This window comes from Rutilus rutilus (assembly GCF_951802725.1).
Source record: "Rutilus rutilus genome assembly, chromosome: 8".
In the NCBI taxonomy this organism is placed as follows: Eukaryota; Metazoa; Chordata; class Actinopteri; order Cypriniformes; family Leuciscidae; genus Rutilus; species Rutilus rutilus.
This window is the reverse complement of record NC_140222.1, coordinates 16,780,924-16,805,346: the sequence shown is the minus strand read 5'-3', so window position 1 is coordinate 16,805,346 and position 24,423 is coordinate 16,780,924. Positions and strand designations below refer to the sequence as shown.

Genomic DNA, 24,423 nt, shown 5'->3' with positions numbered 1-24,423 from the left:
TTCACCCTCAAAAACAGAGCACAGAGCCTCCTTGTAGCACAAAATACATTCAAATGTAACAAAATCATCAAAGACTTATAATATAAATATGGCCGATTTTGCTTGGCCTAGAACAAAATTCAGAAGCTGACAGACAACACTTTTTTTCCTCACATACTTGTACCCCAAAACAAACGTCTCCAGAGAAAAGGTCTCATTGCACCTCATAAAAACATAGCTTACAACTTCAAACAAAGGTTGTAGTCTACAACAATTCATGAACACATGAAAAATGGTTTCTCTAGTAGAGCAAAAAGGACATCCAGAGTCAACCTCAGGGTTTAAAACTGAAACAAAAGCGTTAACCGCAACAGCGCCATGAATGATCTTCCATTGTAAATCACCTGTTCTCTTGGTCAACGGTGGTTTATACAAAGACCTCCACTCAGGCTTTACACCTTCATCCAGTTTAAAAACAGCACGCCAGGGAGTATTAACTCTTGTACTTAAAACATTTTTGCTAAACACCAAAACACAAGACCTGTACAAAGATTCAACATTTATAGACAAAGATAAACAAGGAAAAGAGTCTTTGGGATTTGCAACACAAGAGCCTTCACAATATTCCGTTAACAATTCCATTTCAGTTGTTTCAAGAGCAGCTTTCCATTTCATGAGCAACTGGGTAACCAGACGAATAGACCGGATTCCCAAGTGTTGAGCTAAAGCTACTTCATCCTTGAAATCCGGCCCTACAATGTTCAGTAGCTGACTCAGAGTGATAGCGTCATGTCCCACCAGCACCCTATTGAGTCCAGGAAAAAAGGAACTGTCCTTTAAATCCAACCGGGCGCCATAGATTAAAGGCTCCTCCAGTAACCAGAAAAGAGAAGGTGAGTTTTCTGGGCGTTGAACAACAAAGAGACTCCAAACTTTAAAAGTATTCCTATAAAAAATTGGCAACTTAGAGATGTCCAGTTTTAGGGGATCCATTAGGAAAAGTGCTTTGTCCAGTCCCAAACCTGCAAAACTCCGTAGAATCAGGCATGAAACAGCGCGCCAGTTACAGTCCGAAGGTCCATCCAGCAATCTTTGCACAAACTGCAACGGAAAGGCTGCAATTCTGCTTTGAAGATGCATTAGTCCTTGGCCACCCTCCTCCTTGGGCAAAAACAAAACATTTTGTGAAACCCAATGTAACCTATCCCAAAAAAAGTTCACCATGAGAGTCTGAATTTTTAAAAGTAATTGCAAAGGAGGATCTACACAGGCAAACCTATGCCATAAGGAAGACGCCACCAAGTTGTTAACAATTAAAATGCGTCCTCTATATGACAATTTTGGAGACAAATACTTCCACTTGTCTAAGCGTCCTTTGACTTTTTCAATTAAACCCTCCCAGTTTTTCTGTACTACTGCCTCCTCACCCAGAAAAAACCCCAAATATCGAAATCCTTCTTTTCCCCACTGTAAACCAGAAGGGAGTTGTGGTTTTCCACTTTCCCAGCTTCCTATCAGAAGGGCTTCACTCTTATTCCAATTTACATTAGCAGAAGACAAGGTTTTAAAATCTCCAAGCAATTCGAATAAAACCTGCACATCACTTTGCTTACTAATCATAACTACTAAATCATCAGCATCCGCTGATAATGAAAAGTTGCAATTACACGTTGGCAAAGAAATACCTTCAAGTTTCAACCTAATTTGCAGTAATAAAGGCTCTATGGCCAAAGATTAGAGCAGTGGTTCTCAAACCTGTCCTGGCGTACCCCCAACACTGCACGTTTTCTTTGTCTCCCTAATAAAACACACCTGATTCAACTCATCAGCTCATTCACCTATGTTATAATGAGCTGATGAGTTGAATTAGGTGTGTTTGATTAGGGCGACAAAGAAAACGTGCAGTGTTGGGGGTACGCCAGGACAGGTTTGAGAACCACTGGATTAGAGCATACCAGAACACCCCTGTCTAATACCTCTGCAGGCTTTAAAGGGAGCACACAAACCACCGTTAACCTTGAGAATGCTCTGAACGTCACTATAGAGAACTTTCACCTGATCTATAAATGTTTTGCAAAAACCAAAGGCTTCCAGAACTCTCCATAAATAAGTGTGCTCAACGCGATCAAAGGCTTTCTCTTGATCTAATGATATTAAGCCATAATCCAAATTTAGCCTCTTAGAGACATCAAGAAGATCACGAATCAGAAAAACATTATCAAAAATTGACCTCCCTGGGACGCAGTATGTCTGGTCAGGATGAATTACCTGGTCCATAACCTCAGCCAATCGATTAGCTAAGACCTTAGAAAGCAGCTTGTAGTCGCCGCACAGGAGGGAGACCGGCCGCCAGCACCTGATGTCCGTCAGATCACCCTTCTTGGGTAGGAGAGTCAGGACCGCTCTGCGGCAACTCAACGGCAGAAGCCCTCCGGCTAAACTGTCATTCAGTACCTCTAGCAAGTCCTCTCCAATCTCTGACCAAAGGGACTTATAAAAGTCAACAGGCAGACCATCAATCCCTGGTGCTTTTCCCAACGCCATGCCTTGGAGGGCTTTAACCAGTTCCCCCATGGTCACAGCACCTGAGATCTTTGCATTGACTTCCTCTGCCACTTGAGGAAGATTTTCAAAAAAAGCACTGTCACACCTATAATCTGGACCCAGTTCATTTTTATTTAAAGACTAAAAGAAAATTGGCTGCTCTCTTACGGATATCCTTAGGGTCAGTCAGCAATGCTCCAGATTCAGACCGTAAGGCATGAATAATTCTGTTCTGCCCATTTTTCCTTTCCAAGCTAAAGAAAAACCTTGATGGTGCATCCATTTCATTTATGCTTAGAAAACGCGACCTGACCAGAGCACCCTGCGTTTTAACCCCTAAAAGGTCAGATAACTGATGAGTCTTCTTATTTTTTATAAGAGACTCCACCTCAGGCAAGTGAGCCAATTCTTGCAATTTTAAAATATCAGTCTCTAAGGAGCTCAAACTCAGGGTTACCTCTCTAGTGACATTCTGAGAGTATTGCTGACATAGTTGCTTTATCTGGACTTTCCCAAAGTCCCACCATTGCTGCAGTGTTCTAAAATAATTATTTGTAGTTTTAAACATACTCCAAAAATATTTAAAACTTTCCCTAAAACACTTGTCGTCTAATAAAGTGGTATTTAAGTGCCAATAGGCACTCTTTGGCTTGATAGAATTTAAACAGATACCACACTGCACCATACTATGATCCGAAAGACCTGATGGAATAATAGAACAGCTCTCAACAATACTGCCATGATGTTTAAAGACATAAAACTTATCCAGTCTTGCTAAAGAAATTGTATTACCACGAACATGAGACCAAGTGCATTGCCTGCCTTTTTTCTCCATTAAGCTGCCTCCAAATATCAATTAATTCATGTGTTTTTTTTTAACTGAACAAGACGCTGACGTGAGGGTACATGAGGTTCCACATGATTTCTGTCCAAATTAGACTCTGCAATTAAAATCACCACCCAAAATTAAATACTCGTCAACAGCAACATTTTGTAAGACAGAAGACAAAGTACTTAAAAAAAGCATTCTCTCAACAGCTGAAGTGGGTATATACACACAAATAAAAACAAAGACAACATTTTCAAAAGAGGCTCTTACTTTTAAAAGTCTACCTTTAATAACCTCTTCAACCTGATAAGAGTGTGGGCTGAAACCCTTAGCGAAGAGAACAGCGACTGTGGTACTGTGACTTAGAACAGCAACCCCACTCCATTCCACTGCCCAATCAGCAGCATTACTAGAATCAGTATGTGTCTCATGTAACAGCAAAACATTATTTTTTTTCTGATGAATTACTTCAAATAATGCTGCTCTTTTAAACATATCTCTGGCACCATTCAGATTTAGAGTAGCAACATTAGCGTGACACATACTTAAAGAAAAGAAAAAAAGAAAAACAATGCCCACATAAAAGACCCACCAAAATTCATGGAATTAGGTTTCCCCCCTATCCTCATTACTATGGTCAGAGTTAAGTTTCCTCACTATTTTTTTTAACCTGTAGACCTCTTTATTTGTAAAGGATCCCTCCATCATAAAAGCCTTAGTATTCTCAACAAACTGCTCTGTATTAGGAAAAAATTCATTAATGCACACACCCATATTCTTAGTAGCTCTAAGAAACAGTTTAATATCATCAACCTCATAATTACCAGAAAAATCACTCTTGAGAAAGACAAACACTTGAATCAGATGATGCACTATCACTTTCTGTGTCATCATACAACTCACTTGTATCTGATTTTTTCGCGTGTCTATCAATCCCAGTTCTACCAGGCTTCCTCCTCTTTAACAGGACTTTAAAATCTGCCATTTCCATTGGAATGACGTCACCTATGTTCTCCACGGTAGGCTGCTCAACATAGAGAGCATCGTTTAAATGCTTCTCTGTCTCAATAACGGCTCCCCCCGCCTGAACATTAGACACAACTAATGTAACACCAGAAACTGTCCTTTCAAGATTCTTCAGTTACAGCGATCACAGGAACAACATCACTTCTAGCCTCTGAGACGTGTAACCCTGTCCCTGACCCACCCGGAGCCTCGTCAACCGGCCCTGCTTCAGCACTAACAACAACATCACTTCTGACGTCACCACCACCTGACACATTGTTTGAATTTTTCCCGGGACAAGCACGAATTAAATGACCAGTTTGGCCACAACTAAAACATCTCATGTTTCCCGATGTCACGTAAATGATGTAATCATAATCATCCGCCCGAAAGTGCAAAGACAGATCCATATCAGCATCATCATTCACTACCATGTAGACGAACCGCCTAAATGAAATGATGCTTCAGTAAAGGCGACCCACCACCGATAGGGATCTTTTTGATGGGAGAGACAAGTTTTCCATACCGAGACAAAGCCTTAGCTAGTATCTCATCACTTAAAAACGGCGGCACATTAGATATGCTTTCTTTGAAGGTGTAGAAAGCGGAAGTACAGGGTTAAAGGGGTCATATAATGCCATTTTTGTACAAGCTAATATGATTCTTTAGGGTCTAAATTAAAAGTTTGTAATATACTTTAATTAAAAATTCTCATTAGTATTGTAAGAAAACACTAATTTTACCTGGTCAAAAACAGCTCTGTTTTCAGCACGCCGTTTCAGTGCATGTGTCTTTAAATGATAATGAGCTTTGCTCACCCTGCCCCTCTGTTCTGTGCGTACACCGTTTGTAACACAATAACCACGCGTTGTTCATTATAAACGTGGGATTATGAATTATATTGAGAACGTCGTACATAGAAAACATGCTGTAATGTAGCCTACCCTGAGTGTAAACCTTAGATGCATTCATCATGAAGCCCAGGCCCGGCGCCACGAGGGGGCAAAAGGGGGCATTGCCCCCTCAGATCTGATTTGTGCCCCCTCAGTTTCATTTTTGTATTCATGGTTACAAATTAAATCTTTAACCTTTTGAGTGGTACAGTCTCATATGGGATTTAGAATGTTCAGTGACGACATAATTGCCAGATTCAAACTGTGCTTTCGCGCGTTGGCTGGCGCTGAGCCAGAGTCGGACGCATTCAGCGCCGTCATATATCACAACTATGCTGTGTTTTCAACCTCATAATGTTTATTTTAGGTTTCAGACATTTAAACACTCATAAGCACTAGTAAAACAATACATTTGGAGTTTGTAAAATACACACTGATGTTTGTGGAAGCAGCAATAACAATATATTACAATATAATTTGCCGACGTGTGCTATTCATATCAGACAAACATAGTGGAAGTAACTATATAGTTTACACTATTCTTCTCACAGTTCACCGACACCGGCCACTTTCTTGCATGTATTTCGGGAGAAACTGATGACTCACAGGATTCTCTGAACTGCGGCGCAAAGAAACATTTACATTGTGGCGCCCATCTCACATTATAGATCAAGATCAAGATTATTTATAAAGGTTTTTAAATGACCAAACACACTCACATACACATTTTTGAGAATCGGAATATTAGATAGTTGATGACATGGTAAGCAAGTTTGTGAATATTTTGAATAAAAAAAGGGAAAAGGAAATAAACCCCGATCTGTCAGTCACGTGACAAATATGACGCGTCGCCATGGGGAACGTTCTAAAATAACAGCCTTGAAAAAACTCACTATGGGGAGTCAGTATTAAAATTAAGCGTGAAAGGGTTAATATATGCATAATAAATGACGCTGGCTTATCTTTTTTACTAAGCAAGTTATCAGAGTGTATTGTTCATTGATGGTATACATTTAAGCCCCCTTAACAATTTCACATGCCCCCTCAGTCATTTCATCCTGCAGCACAACAACCTCTGCGTCGCTGATACCTGGTTTCCCCGGAAGCTCATCCATCACTGGACATGGTACAGCCCAGATGGCAGAACCAGGAAAGTGCTGGACCATATACAGGCGGGTTAAATATCACTGTAGTATATCTGCATTATGTAACGTCCGTTGCCTTTATCAAAATTGTTCATTAACTTGCATGATAATATTTCAAAGTGCTTTCCCTAATTTTGACAGATAATAAATTGTATTTACCTGCTTTAGAAACTTGCCTATAAATGCTGTTAATATGGATTAGAAGTGAAAAGAAGAGACAATTACATTTTAAAGTATCCATGTGAAAAAAAAAAAAAACCTTGGAAAGAGATTGAGGATTTGGGGAGAAAACCGAGAGATTCTTTTTGCATTTCAGTTAATGGGATCTAGCATAAATTAAATCGGAAGAGCAGACCACAAATGCAGGTTTTTTTTTTTTTTTTTTCTCATACTGTTAAAGTGGAATACAAAGGGGGGAAAGAAAATAATCAGGAAAATAAAGCAACAGACTGAAAAGAGCTCTTGCCATAAATATTCATGTGATATCATGTCATCAGTGTTGGGGGTAACAAATTACAAGTGACTCAAGTTATGTAATCAGATTACCTTTTTTCAAGTAACTAGTAAAGGAATGTGACATCACTTAGGCCAAGGCAGTTCACATAACGATGGTCACTACTGGTCACTCACAAATTGCTGCTAGCTGTGTCCCGGGAGTTGTTCAAAATCCTATCTAAAAATGTTCAGCATGGTCAATTGATGCACATAAAATCTAAAGAGTATAAATGTAAAACCACATACTGGTAACATATAAAACAACATTTGAACCTTTATTATATTCTTTTATATTATTTTTATTATTATTATTATTATTATTATTATTTTCATCATTAGATTACTTGATTCAATTGAAATCCAATACTTACATTCAAAAGTGTAATCTCAGTCTCAGGCGCCCAATGAATTCTGGGGTAGGCAAGGCTGCGAAGGATCCTTCTGATGTATCCTGCATTCACGGGAAAAGAAGAGCTGCATTCCAGTCCACTTTTAGACAGCATTTGCAAACTTCCTTAAGCATGTTCCCTTGGGGGGAATCCCTGCTGCCATTTTGAAGTGTGTTCCACTTCGTGAAGTGGACGAGGTAAGTTTATATGGATAGACTATTTAGATTTTGACGAGGGAGCGAGTCTACTTCATATGTACACTTCAGGGAGCTCCATATAATGCAACACGATTGTGACGTCAACGCATATTGCATTTAATTCACCCCACCACAAACAACTCTATGATATATATATAAAAAAAATGTGTTAATTTTTTTATTAAACAACTAAAACACACCTATATACATATACAATGCTGCATTAAACAATTTCGTGAGGGAAGAAAATAAATAATACATCAACCCCCTAGTGGATTCTAGTGATCAAGGGCTTAGCACGTTCCAATTCAGCCTATTGCAAAGGTTCCGACAGTAGTGGGCACTCATGCAACGTAAGCATTGACGTACATCCGAGTGAACGAGACGGAGGTAAGTTTGCGAGTGAAGGGGATGACATTTTTGGACTGGAACACAGCCCAGGACGCATCTGCAGGCCGCATTTTGAAGGAGCCTTCGATTTGGGACAGCCTTCTTCGTGCCGCGTTGAATTGGCTATACTTTCCGCTTTAAACGAGTCTCGGTGCGTCCTTCGAAGACCGCGTCGGCCACGCACTTCGAAGGACTCGGCCTTCAAAGGATGCAGCCCCTGAATTGGGACACAGCTAATGACTACAGTACACTGAAAATATACATAACCGGAAATAAGTGAGATGTAGACCAGGCACGGCGTCATGGGTGGGCCTGACGGGCCTGGGCCCACCCACTTTTCAACAGGCCCACCCAAAAAAAAAAAAAACGTAATATATTCAAATTTTGTCAAGAATTATAAAAAATCGTCAATAAGCTCATAATTTGTACTAAAATAGTCTAAATGTTTAGTTTTAAAAACAATTTAAAAAAGCTGGCTATGTCTATTTTGATGTTTCTGCGCAAGTTCAGCAGACATGAGGTTCGGGTTTGTTCCGATCAGAGCTCGTGAGTGGAGAGCGCATTTCTGAATATTCCGCTCCGCTCACTCATTCCGTAGCGTCGCTCGCTCAACCCAGAATGGCCTGCTGGTTCGAAAATATGTGGAATAAGGGCTGCCTCCGACTAATTTTTTTTTTTTTCTAGTCGACTAGTTGTTAATTTAAGCCATTCGTGGACAAATCGCCCCTTTATATTAATTTAATTACTTAGGCTATCCTACAGGATAATAAGCGTTATGACCGCACGCATAAAGCTTGCCACAAAGAACCGGTTAAAGTAATTATGAATGTGTCTAAATTAGCAAGGAGACATTTAATTGTTTAGTAATAAACTGGTGTTTTCTGTGTCGCTGCAAAGACGAAGTTGACAATGTGGACTCTCCATGAACGCCAGAGAGAAATGCACATTTCATATGGATTAGGCTACATAATCAGAGAGTAGCCTATTTATTTTGGTTTGAATATTTTCGTTTAAAAGTAGACATTTCAAGCTTTCTGTAATAGATAACCCATTCTCAAATCTGTGAGGCACAGGCTGAGTTTCGGCGCCCTCCAGTTCACGTGCAATGCAAGTGATCGTGCCGGCGCCTTATTACATTGTCTGCTGTATATGCTTGTATATGCTTCTTATTTATTAAATACGGAAAATTGATTGATAAAACATTTATCAAAATTAAGATACAATTTATACAAAACGAAAATCTTTTAAAAAGAGTTTTCTATAAAACAAAACTTAATGAAGTCGTCAAAATCATTTTTTACCAAAAACAGCGCTGTAGGAGGGCGCCAGCGCCTCTGCCTCGCGAGTGGATGATAGCCCTGAAGACGCCTAGCAATGATATACCTTTAGTGGTAGTATACCTTTAGTTAAGTTATACCTTAATAGTCTTCGTAGCGCGCTATGAGACAATGTTATCGGAAAATGCAGCCCAGTATGATGCGTAATGGAGATTCCAAAGCGCTCTTCTTTGGTCAGAACCATGGAGAGCGATCGCGGATAGGTCTGTCCTATGCACCGAAACTTTTAACAATGCAACAAAATATTTAAAGAGCATCAAGCTATTAAAATCTATATTATGTATACGCACAGATAATATAACAGTAGGCTATATTAGTCAATATTTTTGCAGTATATATATCCAAGCAGTGATTGGATAACGTTTTTTTTATTTTTTTTATTTAACGTTTTTAATTTAAGGCCCACCCACAATTGGTCTGGCCCATCCAAAACTGGAATCCTGGCGCCGTGCCTGATGTAGACTACTATTTCAAAATGGAAGTGCGTCACTTGCGTAGCGGTGCAAGTGGTCCGTTTGGAGTGGTACCCCAGCAAACACATTTACGTTGTGGCAACATCTGTGGCATGTTATACTTTGCATTGTAATTGTAAGCCTCGACATGGCTGTAGCATGTTGCGTGTCATTCCGCAACTGAGAGATGACGTTCTGACAAAAAAAAAAAAATAGATATAGATATCACCCATTCAGCATGTTATGTTTTGTGGTTGATTTTTAATTAGTCAGATGCTAGATAATTATATACTTATTAAATATTATTTATCCTTATTATTATGTATGTGTAACAGAGTTTAAATAATGCTGTTAAATTTATGCATTAATTGGGAAAACTCGACATTGGCTGTTGCGTCACTCGCATTTGCGTGTGTGATATTGCGGGCGGAGCTACGTCACCACCAGAAGAGTCTCACATCTCTCGCTGCTGACTTCTGAGCAACGCTGATGCGTTGATGTACACTAACAGCTTTTGGTCGTGTTTGTCCCAGGCCCAGTAAAGTGAAATCTTGAGTGACCATCCACCTGTTCTCAGTGTGATTCCATCCGCACAAACACACACAGTCACATTGGTGCCGTGACCTGGGTCGGAGTGAGGTTTAGGGACATTTTGTCATTCAATTGGCAATTTGGATATTTTGCACCCAAGACCAAGTCCTATCTATTTTAATGGGGGAATCCTGAAATCTCAAATACTGCTTGCCGAACTCACAATTAAATAACATATTTCAAATAAGACATGAACACAACACTAAACATTGTTTCTTATGCTTAATTAGTGTAAAAAAAAAAAAAAAATTATTGAAGAAGATTATTTTTAAGTCTAGCCCAGTGGTTCCCAAACCTGTCCTGACCTTGAGTACCCACAACACTGCATGTTTTCTTTGTCTCCCTAACCAAACACACCTGATTAAACTCATCATCTCATTAACCCATCACCCATGTGATAAGGGGCTGATGAGTTGAATCAGGTGTGTTTGATTAGGGAGACAAAGAAAACGTGCAGTGTTGAGGGTCCTTCAGGACAGGTTTGGGAACCACTGGGCTAGACGATCCAATGTCTATGTGCAGTCCTAAGAGCGAGTCAGATTTTTATGAGAACCGGAGCACTCAGAGCCGTTGAAAAACATGTTTAACCACTCTGGGAGCATTATTGGAGAATTTCATTTGTCTCATACATGGGCCCAAATAAATGCTGTAATTTTAGTGAAAATTAGGCCTACGAGTATGGGAGGACAAAATTATGGGAAAACAGGTCAAAAGAGTATGTCAGGATAAAAACTGGGTAAAAGGTTGTGAGAAGACAAGAGTGGAAAAGTGCCCAAAAAACCATATATGAAGTCAGTTTTAAAAAAGCACACACGCAAGGACCGCCACCAATAAGAATAAGACATCGATGCAGGTGTTTCTAATCTTGGCGAAGTGATGAGGAGGAGCAAAAAGAAAAAGATAACTGTATGAATGCTAATTGGACACCAAGTGATAAGAAAAGGTATAAGACTTGAGTGCAGACCATTGTAAGATCAGATGTGAAGCTGACATCTCACTTTGTTGAACTGCTCAATAAAGTTTATTCTTCTGAGACCTGAACCAAAGATTGTGAATTGGCCGCCACAGCATCTAATCCAGAGCCATAGAGATATCTCTATATAGTAGGGATGGGGAAATGAAGCCTCATGAATCACTGAGGCTTTCCCCTGACTGTTCTGGGAAAAGATTCAAAGCTTCGAGCGTGTCGAGAACAGCGCCATCTGGTGCTTATTTAAAATAAAGCAGCCAGAAGCCTGTTAGAAGCTCTGGCAGATGAAGCAACCACAACACACTCCATAGTTTCAATGTTATGTGAACAAATAAAAGCCTTTCATGTTCGTGTTTGATTTGTTCATTAAATAAATAGATGTTCCCATTAAAGTGTGACAATAAAATATAATATAAGCTTATATGATTCAATAAGATTTAATGTAGTTTTTCTCTCTCTCTCTCTCTCTCTACACACACACACACACACACACACACACACACACACACAATGAATAAGGACATTGTCTGATAGGATCATCTGTTATTAAATGTGCTTATGACACTTGTTACTGATAGTGCTTATGTAACTGTAGGAATGACAGAAAGGTGATAAAGTTTTTTGTTATTTTTATTATTTTTGGTTGTTGCCATTGCTCTAAATACAAACCCTTCACCAAACACCAACACCCTATGACACTCTCCCCTAATCCCACCCTAAACCCAAATACCAACACCAAATTACCTAAAATCACCAAAAAGTGCAAAGATTTTACAAAAACAAAAAGACACAACAACAACAATAAAATAATAGCCTAAGTAGTGAAAAATAAATTTTGCTTATTTAAATGTAATATATTGATTAACTTTCAAAGTACAGCACTCTCCTCACAAACACATCAACCAGACTGAGGCAACAATGACTCGTTACATAGAAGGTGTGTTCGACATCGGCTGCGGCTGGATGTAACCGATCGGCGAGAGTAGCCGCGTGCAGGCGGGCAGGAGCTGCAAACGGAGGCGTGAAGTTGGACACTTTCTGGTTCCCGTAGTGACCGCTCACGTGGTGTTTGCATACTTTACCACAGCTGAAGTGAAATAAATGCAATATTTGCCAAATAATACACAGATGTTTCTGAGACATTTTCATTCAAATAATACACAGAAAGTCATGATATAGCCTAGCCTACAGGTGGTAACTTGTTCAGTTCATCACTTATAATAGCCTACAGCACTAGAATAGGCTTATTCAGTGCAGGACATGGTTGAGTATTATTTTAGGTATAACATCTGTAGGCCTATTAGTGCATATCATGTCCATTTATAGTCTTTACACATCAGCTTGTATACCCAGCTAGAAATTTTTTGTTCTAAAAATGTTCTAAGAACATTAGCATGTATTGTTCTATAAATGTTTTCAGCGGCTAGTTTTAGTTTTGTTCTCAGAATGTTCTTTTAAAAGTTTGGAGAACATTCTTTAAAAACATTATTAAAATGTTTAGTAGTAACATTCTTTTAACATTATTCTCTAACGTTCTTAGAAAGTTTTCAGCGGCTAGTTTTAGTTTTGTTTCCAGAATGTTCTTTTAAAAGTTTGGAGAACATTCTTTAAAAACATTATTAAAATGTTTAGTAGTAACATTCTTTTAACATTATTCTCTAACGTTCTTAGAAAGTTTTCAGCGGCTAGTTTTAGTTTTGTTCCCAGAATGTTCTTTTAAAAGTTTGGAGAACATTCTTTAAAAACATTATTAAAATGTTTAGTAGTAACATTCTTATAACATTATTCTCTAATTTTCTCAGAACGTTTTCAGCAGCTAGTTTTATTTGTGTTCCCAGAATGTTTTTTTAAATGTTTAGAGAACATTTTCTAAAAACATTATTAAAATGTTTAGTAGTAACATTTTTATAACATTATTCTCTGACGTTCTTATAATGTTTTTAGCGTGTAGTTTTATTTTTGTTCCCAGAATGTTCTTATAAATGTTCGGATAACATTTTTTTAAAAACATTATTAAAATGTTTAGTAATAACGTTCTTATAACATTATTCTCTAATGTTCATAGAACGTTTTCAGCGGGTAGTTTTATTTTTGTTCCCAGAATGTTTTTTTAAATGTTTAGAGAACATTTTCTAAAAACATTATTAAAATGTTTAGTAATAACATTCTTATAACATTATTCTCTAACGTTCTTATAATGTTGTAAGCGGATAGTTTTATTTTTGTTCCCAGAATGTTCTTTTAAATGTTCGGATAACATTATTTAAAAACATTATTAAAATGTTTAGGTGTACCATTCTTACAACATTATTCTCTAACGTTCTTAGAAAGTTTTCAGGGGGTGTTTTTATTTTTGTTCCCAGAATGTTCTTTTAAAAGTTCAGATAACATTTTTTTTTACAACATTATAAAAATGTTTAATAATAATATTGTTAGAACATTATTTCTCCTAAAAGGTAGGATAACATTCTCTAAGAACACTCTAAAAATGTTTTGTGATGATGACCTTCTATAAATGTTTAATCATAACATTTTTAGAACATTATCCCTTTATTCTTATAAAGTTTTTAGCAGGAAGTTTTATTTTTATTCTTAGAACGTTCTTCTAAAAGTTAGGATAACATTCTCTAAAAATACTCTTAAAAATACTACTTAACATTCTTATAAATTTTTTAGTGGGAAGTTTTATTTTTGTTCCCAAAATGTTCTCTTAAACATAAAAAATGCTTAGCTATAACATTGTTAAACCATACAATTTTATTAATCTCTAAAATAAAACAAAAATCTAACAGGTTTATGAATGGCATTCACATAAATTATTAGAAGTTCTGCGTACAGTAGATGCCCAACATTAAATGAAGAACTCAGTAAAGTCCAATGTGCAATCACACGTCTTGACTGCTGTTTGCTCAGAGCGCTCATCATCAGTCTTTGGTTGTCTTGGTTCTTGCAGAAAAAGAATAAAGTCATCTGCATTAATAGGTGTTCTACTGTTCTTCTCTTCTTTTTCAGCTGCTATCCCAGTTAGCAGAATTGAGCTCCATTCTCTGTGTGCATGGTAGAGTTTTTCCTCATAGCCTATAAAAGAAGATCATGCAACAGTGTAAACAAAAATAATACAAATACATATTACATATTAAGATCACAAGCAATATTGACTTTGAAAACTTTCAAAATTAGCCAGCCTAATTATTAATCAGAAATTAATTAGATTAGTTTATTTAAAAGTATAAATATGATACCTTATGAGTATCTATTTTGTTTCTGTAATTTAAAACATATACTTTATCCATTATATACATGTTAAAGGGATACTCCACTTTTTTTGGAAATAGGCTCATTTTATAACTCCCCCAGAGTTAAACAGTTGAGTTTTACCGTTTTCTAATCCATTCAGCCGAGTTTCTGATATTTAGAAGAATATCAGTAACCAGACAGTTTCTGGTCTCATTGACTTCCATAGTATATATTTTTTCCTACTATGGAAGTCAATGAGACCAGAAACTGTCTGGTTACTGATATTCTTCCAAATATCAGAAACTCGGCTGAATGGATTCGAAACCGGTAAAACTCAACTGTTTAACTCTGGGGGAGTTGTAAAATGAGCCTATTTCCAAAAAAAGTGGAGTATCCCTTTAATAACACAACTAGAGGCTAAATTATTTTAACAAACTACAAACTTGGCTTGAGAAGTGTGAACCTCGAACTCAGGTAGCCTTGAGCACAGCTGCAGCATGTCACAGCACTGCCCACGATGCTTTTGCTCTGATGTAACAGCTCATTTTCATCAGTTATATTGTCTATGCAGGGCTGTACAGTGCGAGCATTTCACTCGCATATGCGCCTAAAAATAGTTTGTGCGAGTAGAAAAAATAAAAAGGGAGCACCGGTGCGACTACGGATTTCAACCCTTTCATTCGCATTTTGCTCCTAAACTAAATCCATACTATGTGTATCAAAGTAGAGTAGCCCACAATTCTCGCGCATCTCTGTATAAAAAATGGACAAGCACTGTCCTACAACTTCTTTTTCACACCTGCAAAACACAGAACTCATGTGATGAGATGCGGTGACGTCGCCCTGCGGCGAGTTTATGAATGAAAACATCCGCGCCGCCCGGCCAGCACGGGCGATTCACCGCCCGCGGAAGTTAAAATTAGGACAGATTGATCTCTCTGTGTGTGTGTGTGTGTGTGTGTGTGTGTACGTGTGTACGAGAGGAGGACTAGTTTCTCCACGCCACTGCGGAGTCCGACGATGCGGTGGAGTTGAGCGGAGCGATATCGGTGTGACAGTCGTAGCCCGCTCAACTCGAACGTTGAAGGAAAATTAACTGACCGTGTACAATGAAGAGAATTGACTCGTATTTCCTAAAAAAGCAAAGCGAAACCGCTGACAGAGCGGACATCGGTGAGAGAAATGTGGGAGAAGTGGAATCTGGGACTGACGATGTTGACTCCGTCGAGCCGGAGGAGATGCCAACAGTTAACGTTAGCCTAGCTAGCACCGGTAGTGCTAGCAAGGTTTACAAATTTAAAGCCGACTGGATCAAGCTCTTCTCCTGGTTGGAATTTGAGGACAACCTCATGTTTTGTAAATACTGTAAAGGCCAAAAGCAGGCAGGAAATTCGGCATTTGTTTCTGGAAACCCCCATTTTAAAAAAGATAGTGTAACCAAACATAACTACTCCAAGCGGCACATCGCCTGCAGAGACAGTTACATGCTGAGACAAAACAAACCAGCCTTGACAGTGACCGCAGCTCTGGACAGGCAGGTGATGTTGTCCGAGGTGGAGATGAGGAGGCAGCTTAAAATCAAAATGAACATCGCCTACTTCATCGCCAAGGAGGAAGAGCCGTTTGTCAAGTTTGGGCCACTTATCACGCTGCACAAGAAGAACGGCGTTGATATCAACCCAACCTATGACAACCATGTCAGGTAATATTTTCCAATAATATTAATATAGTAGTAATAATAATAATATTTAAAATCATAGCTTTTTACTAAAACAAAGCAATGTTGTCATTCTGGCATGTGTATAGTACCATTATGATAAGTAATGTAACTGCATGTGATGTCAGTCATGTTATGTAACAGTATGTAGCTTAGTATGTGTATACTACATACTACATATGCCAGGCTATGTATTTATTTCTTGGCCTCAGTTGCAGGGAGATAAGCAGTTGTTCTGCAACACTGTTTGTATCCAATAAAACTTAAAATTACAAACCATAAGTGTTTTACAACAGTGTTCTCATTCATACAGGTGTGCAGAAATGATTGGACAAGTTGCCGATCTCTTGAAAGAGAACCTAGCTGCTAAGCTGAGAACAGCAAAGCACCTTGCAGTTCTCATTGATGGTGACACTGACATATCAAACACAGAGTGTGAGATTGTCTATGTGCGTCTGGTAGAGGGTGGGAAGCCAGTCACTCTCCTTGTTGGACAACAGACCCTTGAACACTCACATGCCAATGGTAGGTGGTCACGGTCTAGCAGCAAGAGTAACCTTTATTTTTGTATAGTTTCATAAATGCATAATTGAGTCACTATCTTGTTTGTTTTAAGGCCACAAAAGTTCTTATTGTTTTTATGCTATCCTTCAAGGTGTTCTGGATGCAACCAAGGCTGCATTCAATGCAGTTTGCCCAGACGACAATGGAGGGTCATGGATGAAGAAGATGATCAGCTTTGGGGCAGATGGTGCCTCAGTGAATATGGGCCACCGTGGAGGAGTGATTGCTCTCCTGCAAAGAGAGGCAGGGGAGTATATTATCCCTATCCACTGCATGCCACACAGGTTTGTAACTGGAAAAAATGGTTATGTGGTAGCAGACATACATGCACATTTGTCACATGCGTGTGTGCACACACAACCTAAATTATTTGTCAGTCACACACAAATAGGCACACAGACACACCACTGTAACAGAGTAGGGAAAAAAAGAAGAGGAAGGTGGATAGTTATTTTTTTTAAACTATATTTTGGCTTTCACAGACTAGAGCTGGCGATCCTAACCCTCCAGAAGAAAGAACCAATGGTGTCCCAGGTCTACGATCTTCTGCATCTTGTGTGGAAGACCTACCACTTCAGTGGAAAGTCCAAGAGAGAGCTCCATCAACTAGGGAAAGAGCTGGGTGTGGATGTCTGCACACCGTCTACTGTCAAAGGGACACGCTGGATCCCCCATGTCCACAGGGCCCTCAAAGTGTTCCTGCGACATGGAGCAGACAAGAACCTTGCCACAGACAATGGCCAGTACTCCACTGTCCTGCAGCACATGGAGCACCTGGCTGTTGCAGGTACAGTGGAGGTTCAAGGACGGGCAAAGAAGGTCAGTTTTACAACATTAAGTTAAACAAAATAGGTTTTAAGTTAAATGACATTTCAGACTTGAATGGTTGGCAGATGATGAGGTGGCTAGGAATACAACACTTATTTTGTATTGATCAGATCATGTAGATCATCTACTGCTACACAGGTAAAGAGAGAAATGGAGAGTGCACCTTTTTGTGTATTCTGCCATTTTCTCTCTGACATGTTCGAGGAGCTGTCTTCACTTAGCCTCACCCTGCAGAGAAATGACCTGATCCTCCCCCAAGCTACGTCAGAGCTGAGGAAGACAGTGACAAGACTAGAAGGACTTAAGTCTAGGGCAAAGTCAGGAGGCATGCTGGAGAAGATCCAGACCATGCTTGCTCAGCGTGGAGATGATGAGTGCAGATTCCAGGTGTGTTAGGATGAGTTTGTTAGGATCTAATGGAAACAAATGTTTAGAGCAGAAGTGTGAGAATCTGTCACTATATGAGAATTAGTGTAGGTCTATTCAATGTAAAGATTTGGAGAAATGCAGTCTTTAAAACAATTTTGTGTGATTGTCTCTGTCTCTCTCTCTCTCTCTCTCTCTCTCTCTCTCTCTCTCTCTCTCTCTCAAAGGGAATACCACTGAAGGGGAATTTGACAGGTCTCACAGACCTCACCCATCCACAGCTGAAGAAACACATGGAGGCAGCTATCACTATTGGTGTGACTGAGCTAAAAGCCAGGTTTGGTGGGCTCCTGAATGATGACGCTGAAGTCAAGACCCCGGTGCAGACCTTCAGAGTCTTCAATCATGACACATGGCCAGATGATCAGGGCAGCCTTCTGACCTTCGGTGATGGTGATGTGGCAGACCTGGTGAGGCATTTCAGAGAGCCTCTTGAGAGGTAAGAATGTATTTTGCACTGCTGTGATGTGATGTGAACAATGATGCCTGGGTATTTGCTAACTTCCTCTGTTAAATCTCTACAGATCAGGGTGTGACCTGGCAGCTGTTGAGGATGAGTGGCAGGGACTGAAGATCTTGGTCAGTCAAACTTTCAAGGACAAGTCCTACAGTGGCCTGTGGGAGACCATGCTGACCAAGGAGCCATACAGGGAGGATTACAAGGTAAGCAAACACTGCTGAGTATTTGCATGCTGCAGTGCCCTTCTCCTATTATTGGTGGTTAAAGATGAGAGTAAGGCCTATCTTAATCCCCCTAGAACATACTGGAGTTGGTGCAGCTGATGCTAGTGTTGCCCATTTCGGCTGCCCAGTGCGAAAGGGGCTTCTCTGCACAGAACCGCATAAAGAGCTCCAAAAGAAGCAGCCTTGCAGTCTCCACCACCGAAGACCTCATGAGGATCACCCTGGAGGGGCCCAGTCTTGAGGACTATGATCCAAGTCCTGCAGTGGACCGCTGGATGAACTCAGCCAAGCGTGCCAGGCGACTTGACTACAAAAAGATTTGGGACAGGGGTGTTCTCTGTGTTTAATTGAGGGTTACAGTAGGCCTTATGATGGCCCTGTGTTTATATGTATTAGTGCACATGTGTTACTGTGTACGTGATTTGAGTGTAAAATAATAAAATTGTGTTATTTATGAAATTTAGTAGTGCTCCTAAATTTTTTTCTGTGCTCCTAAATTTTTTCACTAGGAGCACTTGTGCTCCTAGTGAAAAAGCTAAGCGTACAGCCCTGCTATGGATTGTTACATTTCTTACAGATTTCTGCTTGTTTTAAATCAGATACAGATAAAGTAGTACTGCATTTGAGATAGAACAATTTCTAGTGTGATTTAATCATACCTGTGAATCGTCTCTTTGCTATTAGCTAAGCTGTAAGTTTTAGTTACTTCAAAAGCAGAAAGAAAAATATGCTATAACTTCTGTTTCTTATTGAGAAATCACAGGACAGTGTTGACACTAACTTTTTGTGCTCCAGTAGGTTTCTGTGTGCGCACAATCTGCATGTTAAATGTGAGCTACTGTCTGTGCATATGAAAGCTTGTTTCCGCCATGGAATACAATTTTTAAAAAAGGTAATTGCGAATCACAATTCAAACTTTTTTTTCTCAGAAGTGCAAGATATAAACTCGCAATTGGCCGTTTGAAAGTCAGAATCACAGGATAAATTAGTAAAACCTGAGAAAAAAAAGCAATTCTGGCTTATTTTTTTTTTGCTGTCGTTTCTATATGAGAACATTAATGCACTTCATCAACACAGCCGCTCTGAGAGTCACTTCAGCAGCATTTTAGCTTCATTTGAGAAAAACTATCATCATATCATAAAACACAGAGAAACTCAAAGGTCTACACGGCAATCCGTCAAATAAAAGTTTGGTTTAACCTTTGAAGAACGTTTTGCTTAAATCATTACATTTTAAATAATTGGTTATAGCAATTTAATTAAACCATTCAAATGGAATCAAGAAAACAAACAAAAAAATTACTTTTGGGAGATGCGAGAGCGAAGTAGTCCAGTGATAATTAACAGGCAGCCATGGTTAATGCAATTTGCAAAGACCCGCCCCCTTTAGTTACTGTTGCTATGTCCAACAAGCCATGGCGCTCTCACGCCACACATCATGTTGTCACGCAATGAAAAATACATTGCGGATCACAGAAAAAACGCTGAAACGTTTAAACGCAGAGACAAGACAGAGCAGGTTACTTTTGATATGAAAGTTGAAACAAAGTCTCAACGTTTAATTTGTGTAATTGTTTTAGAAAAAAATATTTTTGGTAAAATAAAAATGTAAAAAATACCGTTGTATGCAATACTATGCGTTGTTGGTGGGGGCAAAACTGCAAGTTGCTTGCGTCCGACGTGTTGACTATAAAAGGCTCTTGTCGGTGCATGACATAGGAGTAGCATAAGCTTTGACGGCTCTCGCGGTTCAAACAAACAGGGCTAGGCAATAAATTCAAGCTCCTCCCACATTTCTCTTTATATGATTCTCTTTAATGATAATTTTTCTAAAAATCTCTGTGGAAAGAAAGTCAGATATAAATCTGGGACAGATATAAATCTGGCACGAGGGAGAAAAAAATAGATCATTTTTATTTTGGAGTGCATTGTGCGTTTAAAATTGACTACGGTTTTATAAAATGCAGTGGATACTTACTAGTGATGGACTTGTTTCTCTGTTGGTGCCTGTTCTGCTCCGTAAACATTGGTCCAATGCTTGATCTTAAGAAAATGTAAAAAGTGTGTTAATGTGTGTTAACAGACTATTGATCTGGGTGACATAGGACCATTTTTTATGTTTTCCTTAAGTGATAAATCTGGAGAACCCTTACTAACATTAACCATGGTTTTGCTACACTAACTAAATGGTAATAAATTATTGTAATCAATCCACCATAAAAATATTGTTTCTACACTTTACTATAATAAAAACCATGGTTAATGTTAATTTAGCAAAGGACCCTGGGAACATGTCCTAAAAAGAACAGCTCATCCAAAAAATAGACTCTCTATCGTTATTTACCGGTACTCCATGTTGTTCCAAAAACTGTATGAATTTATTTTGTATAACCTTAATTAAGATATCTTGAGAAATGACTTCACTGTTTTTTTGTTTTTTTTTCATAAAATGGGTTCCAATGTTGTTTAATTCCCAACATTCTTGTGTTTCAGAGAAGTAAGTCATACAGGTTTGAAAATAATTTCATTTTGAAAGGACATTTATGTTATGTATAAAGACACAATGTTCTCAGTTCCCTCATTGTAAAGCTCCTATGCTGAGGTTTATTTTATTTTATTTTTTCAAAATGTTGCAAGTAAAATGTTCTAATTGTGTTAACTTGTCACATTAGAAGAACGTTTTATGAAGAACATTCAACATCTCATCTCTCAATGATATCCTCAAAACATTTCCCTAACGTGACAGAGAGAATGTTCTTCTTTTGTTATCATGAAACATTGGGACAATGTTATATTGAGATCATTGTACAACTTTAACTTTAGCAACATTCCCAAAATATGCTCAAAATGTTGCAAGTAGAATGTTCTTCTTTTGTTATCATGAAACATTGGGAACATTTGTTTCCATAAAATGGGTTCCAATGTTGTTTTATTCCCAACATTCTTGTGTTTCACAGAAGTCATACAGGTTTGAAAATAATTTCATTTTGAAAGGACATTTATGTTTGGGTCAGCTAGGCCCATAAAAACTCATATCAAGAAGACAGGTACAATTTTGACTGGAGGGTTTGGACCAGTGTGCCTTTGAGCAGAGTTTACATGTTCTGCCTCTATTTCACGTGTACTGTATTTTTACTATGACAATACTCACCGCAACTGAAGATCATGTGGCTGGATAATTTATTCCCAAAATTCCTGGATAATGGGAAACACACACATACAGCAATATTATTAGATATTTGTATTTACTTACTAAAAGAGACATAAAAAGCTTGCAAATTTTTACTCACCAGCTCAAAAACATATTATGATGATGACTCATCATTTTGACGGTAACGTTAGGCCGATATCCCGCGATCATTCAAAAGCCTAGTTTTCATAGTGTGGTTCGAGTTCCTCTCTGTATAAAGACACAATGTTCTCAGTTCACTCATTGTAAAGCTCAGACTATGCTGAGGTTTATTTTTATTTATTTTTATCAAAAACTAACTTAGCTGACAATATTTAGCCTAACGTTACACATGCAGCCTGAAACATTGACATAATATCGATATTGCTCTAGTCGCATTTAAAATTAGCTTCTCAATTTAACACACTATATTTTGATGTAGCAGAATGTATTTTTATATAAAATAAAGTTATTTACCTTCCGCAGATTGCAATATGTCCGTTACACGTAGGCTACGTTGTTAAAATTCGTTGTCCATTTACATCCCGCAACTCGCTCAAAATAAAAATGTAACAGTACGATGCAAAATAATCCATGTTTTAAACAATGTAAAAGCCACAGAACCGAAGGAGGCTAGTACTGAAGATCCTCCCGAGCAGCAGCAGCGCGCACACACACACACACACACACACACACACTCTCACTCTAACAGACGAATATTCAAACTTCAAACTTGACCAGTAAAAGGCGCGCATAGCTGCCATTGGCCAGATTCCTGGATGACAGTCTGAATAGCCAATCATGCTCAAAACAACTCGAAGAGACAGCCAATAATGTGGTAACATTGCAATTACAGGAAAAGATTACATGTTTTAAAAGAAAGAATATGAAAAAAATGTGCACGGCTATTTATTTAGTTGTATTTGTAAGCTGGCTGTTATATTTAATCAATTGGTTAAATGGTGTCTTCATTGCAGTGCATGATAAAAAAAAAATAAACTTACAATAACATATAAATAATAATAATAAATTACACAAATAATATATACCATGTATAACAACATATATTTACCACTGCTCTGCCAAACAGCAGTTTAAAAGAGCAAACATATTATATATTAAACAGAGCAAACATGTAGGCTATTCATATACAATTCTGTATACCTACCTACATGAAAAACTAATGGATTGGTATCATGGTAACATTAGAGTTACATTCATGTGACCCATAATGATCCTTTTGCACTTTAACAAAATATTGACCTTTCCTTTAGAAACACTCTTATGCCTAATAATGTCAACTTGCTTTTCACCCTGTGTGGCACAGTTACACAACCTGTTGGTTTAGGGTAAATCCTCAGTCCAACACAACACTTTGGTAACATTGGCATAATTCTATACAAGTTGCAACATATACCCCGGGTTTCACAGGCAAGGTTTAAGCCTGTAGTCCCAGACAAAAATGCACATTTGAGCTGTTTTACCTGAAAGCAACTTGCACTGACATATCTTAAAATATGTCAGTGCCATTGTTTTGTCTCAAGATGCACACCAGTAATGTTTCTTTTTCTTTTTTCTTTGGCACATTTTTAAAAGCTAATTAAATGCACTAAGGCCTAATCCTGGCTTAATCTAAACTCTGTGAAACCGGGTCTGGGTTAGAAATTAAGGGTTAAGGTTAACCCTAACCCTAACCCTTGTCTACAGACTTTTATTTAACAGCATGGATACTCCAAGGTGTTGACTGCAGTGGTTAGGCCTTTAGCGTTGATACAGGACGAATAACTTCTCACTGTGACAGTCTGTAATGTATTTTAGCAAAGAGTGTTTGTATGGATTGTCCCTAATTAAGCTAGAGCTATTGGTGCATTCAAGTCATGTCATAAAGATCGTATTTACAAGTTGAACGCCACCACAATGATGAGAATATGAGTAGGAAGCTCAGGATTTTCTTTAACCCTGATCTTGAAGAGTTAGGGGTGTGTCAGTGGGAAACATTGTGGGATACCACTATACTTAGGTATTTAGCAGTGACAATGTAGTAAGCTAATGCCTGCACAAAATATGATAGCATTAATATGTAACAGTATAATATGTGATGATAAAGTTTACAGTGGCTTCATTAATTTAAAACATTAAACAAAATTGTAAAACCTCATGAATACAAACTTCCCAGGAGGACTTAAATGCACCATATGTTCCATCGTGAACCCTGTTGGCCTGCTGTCTGACCAGCAAGCTCAATTTAACAATAATTGTGTAGTTTGATTGCTAAATGTTACATTTAAAATGTTCTAGTTTTGTTAACACGTCACATTACAAGAATTTTTTTAAAAAACACTCATCATCTCAGGTCTCAGTGATATCCTCAAAACATTTTACGAACGTTGATTTGATAATGTTCCTCCTCTGTTATTATGGAACATTGTGCCAATGTTTTACTGAGAACATTATATAATCTGTTATCTCAACAACATCCTCAAAACATCCTTAAAATGTTGCAATTAAAATGTTCTAATTGTGTTAACACATAACATTACAAGAACGTTTTATAAAGAACATTCAACATCTCACCTCTCAAT

At 38.3% G+C, this 24,423-nt stretch overlaps 2 protein-coding genes and 1 long non-coding RNA gene across 3 annotated transcripts in view; 1 reads left to right on the top strand and 2 right to left on the bottom strand.

The window, feature by feature from the left end:
* LOC311295870 (elastase-1-like) overlaps positions 1 to 24,423 on the bottom strand; it is a 199,550-nt gene that overhangs the window by 88,451 nt on the left and 86,676 nt on the right. The gene's annotated exons all lie outside the window — the stretch shown is intronic.
* Positions 1 to 24,423, bottom strand: part of LOC311295873 — a 183,348-nt gene that overhangs the window by 120,348 nt on the left and 38,577 nt on the right. The gene's annotated exons all lie outside the window — the stretch shown is intronic.
* LOC311294768 (zinc finger protein 862-like) lies at positions 15,563 to 19,019 on the top strand (the record flags this gene model as incomplete). The annotated part of the gene is made up of 7 exons (XM_084415797.1): positions 15,563 to 16,155; positions 16,484 to 16,695; positions 16,787 to 17,018; positions 17,217 to 17,553; positions 18,156 to 18,427; positions 18,513 to 18,651; positions 18,747 to 19,019. The coding sequence occupies 7 exons, from the start codon at positions 15,563 to 15,565 to the stop codon at positions 19,017 to 19,019; spliced, it is 2,058 nt and encodes a 685-aa protein (XP_084271923.1).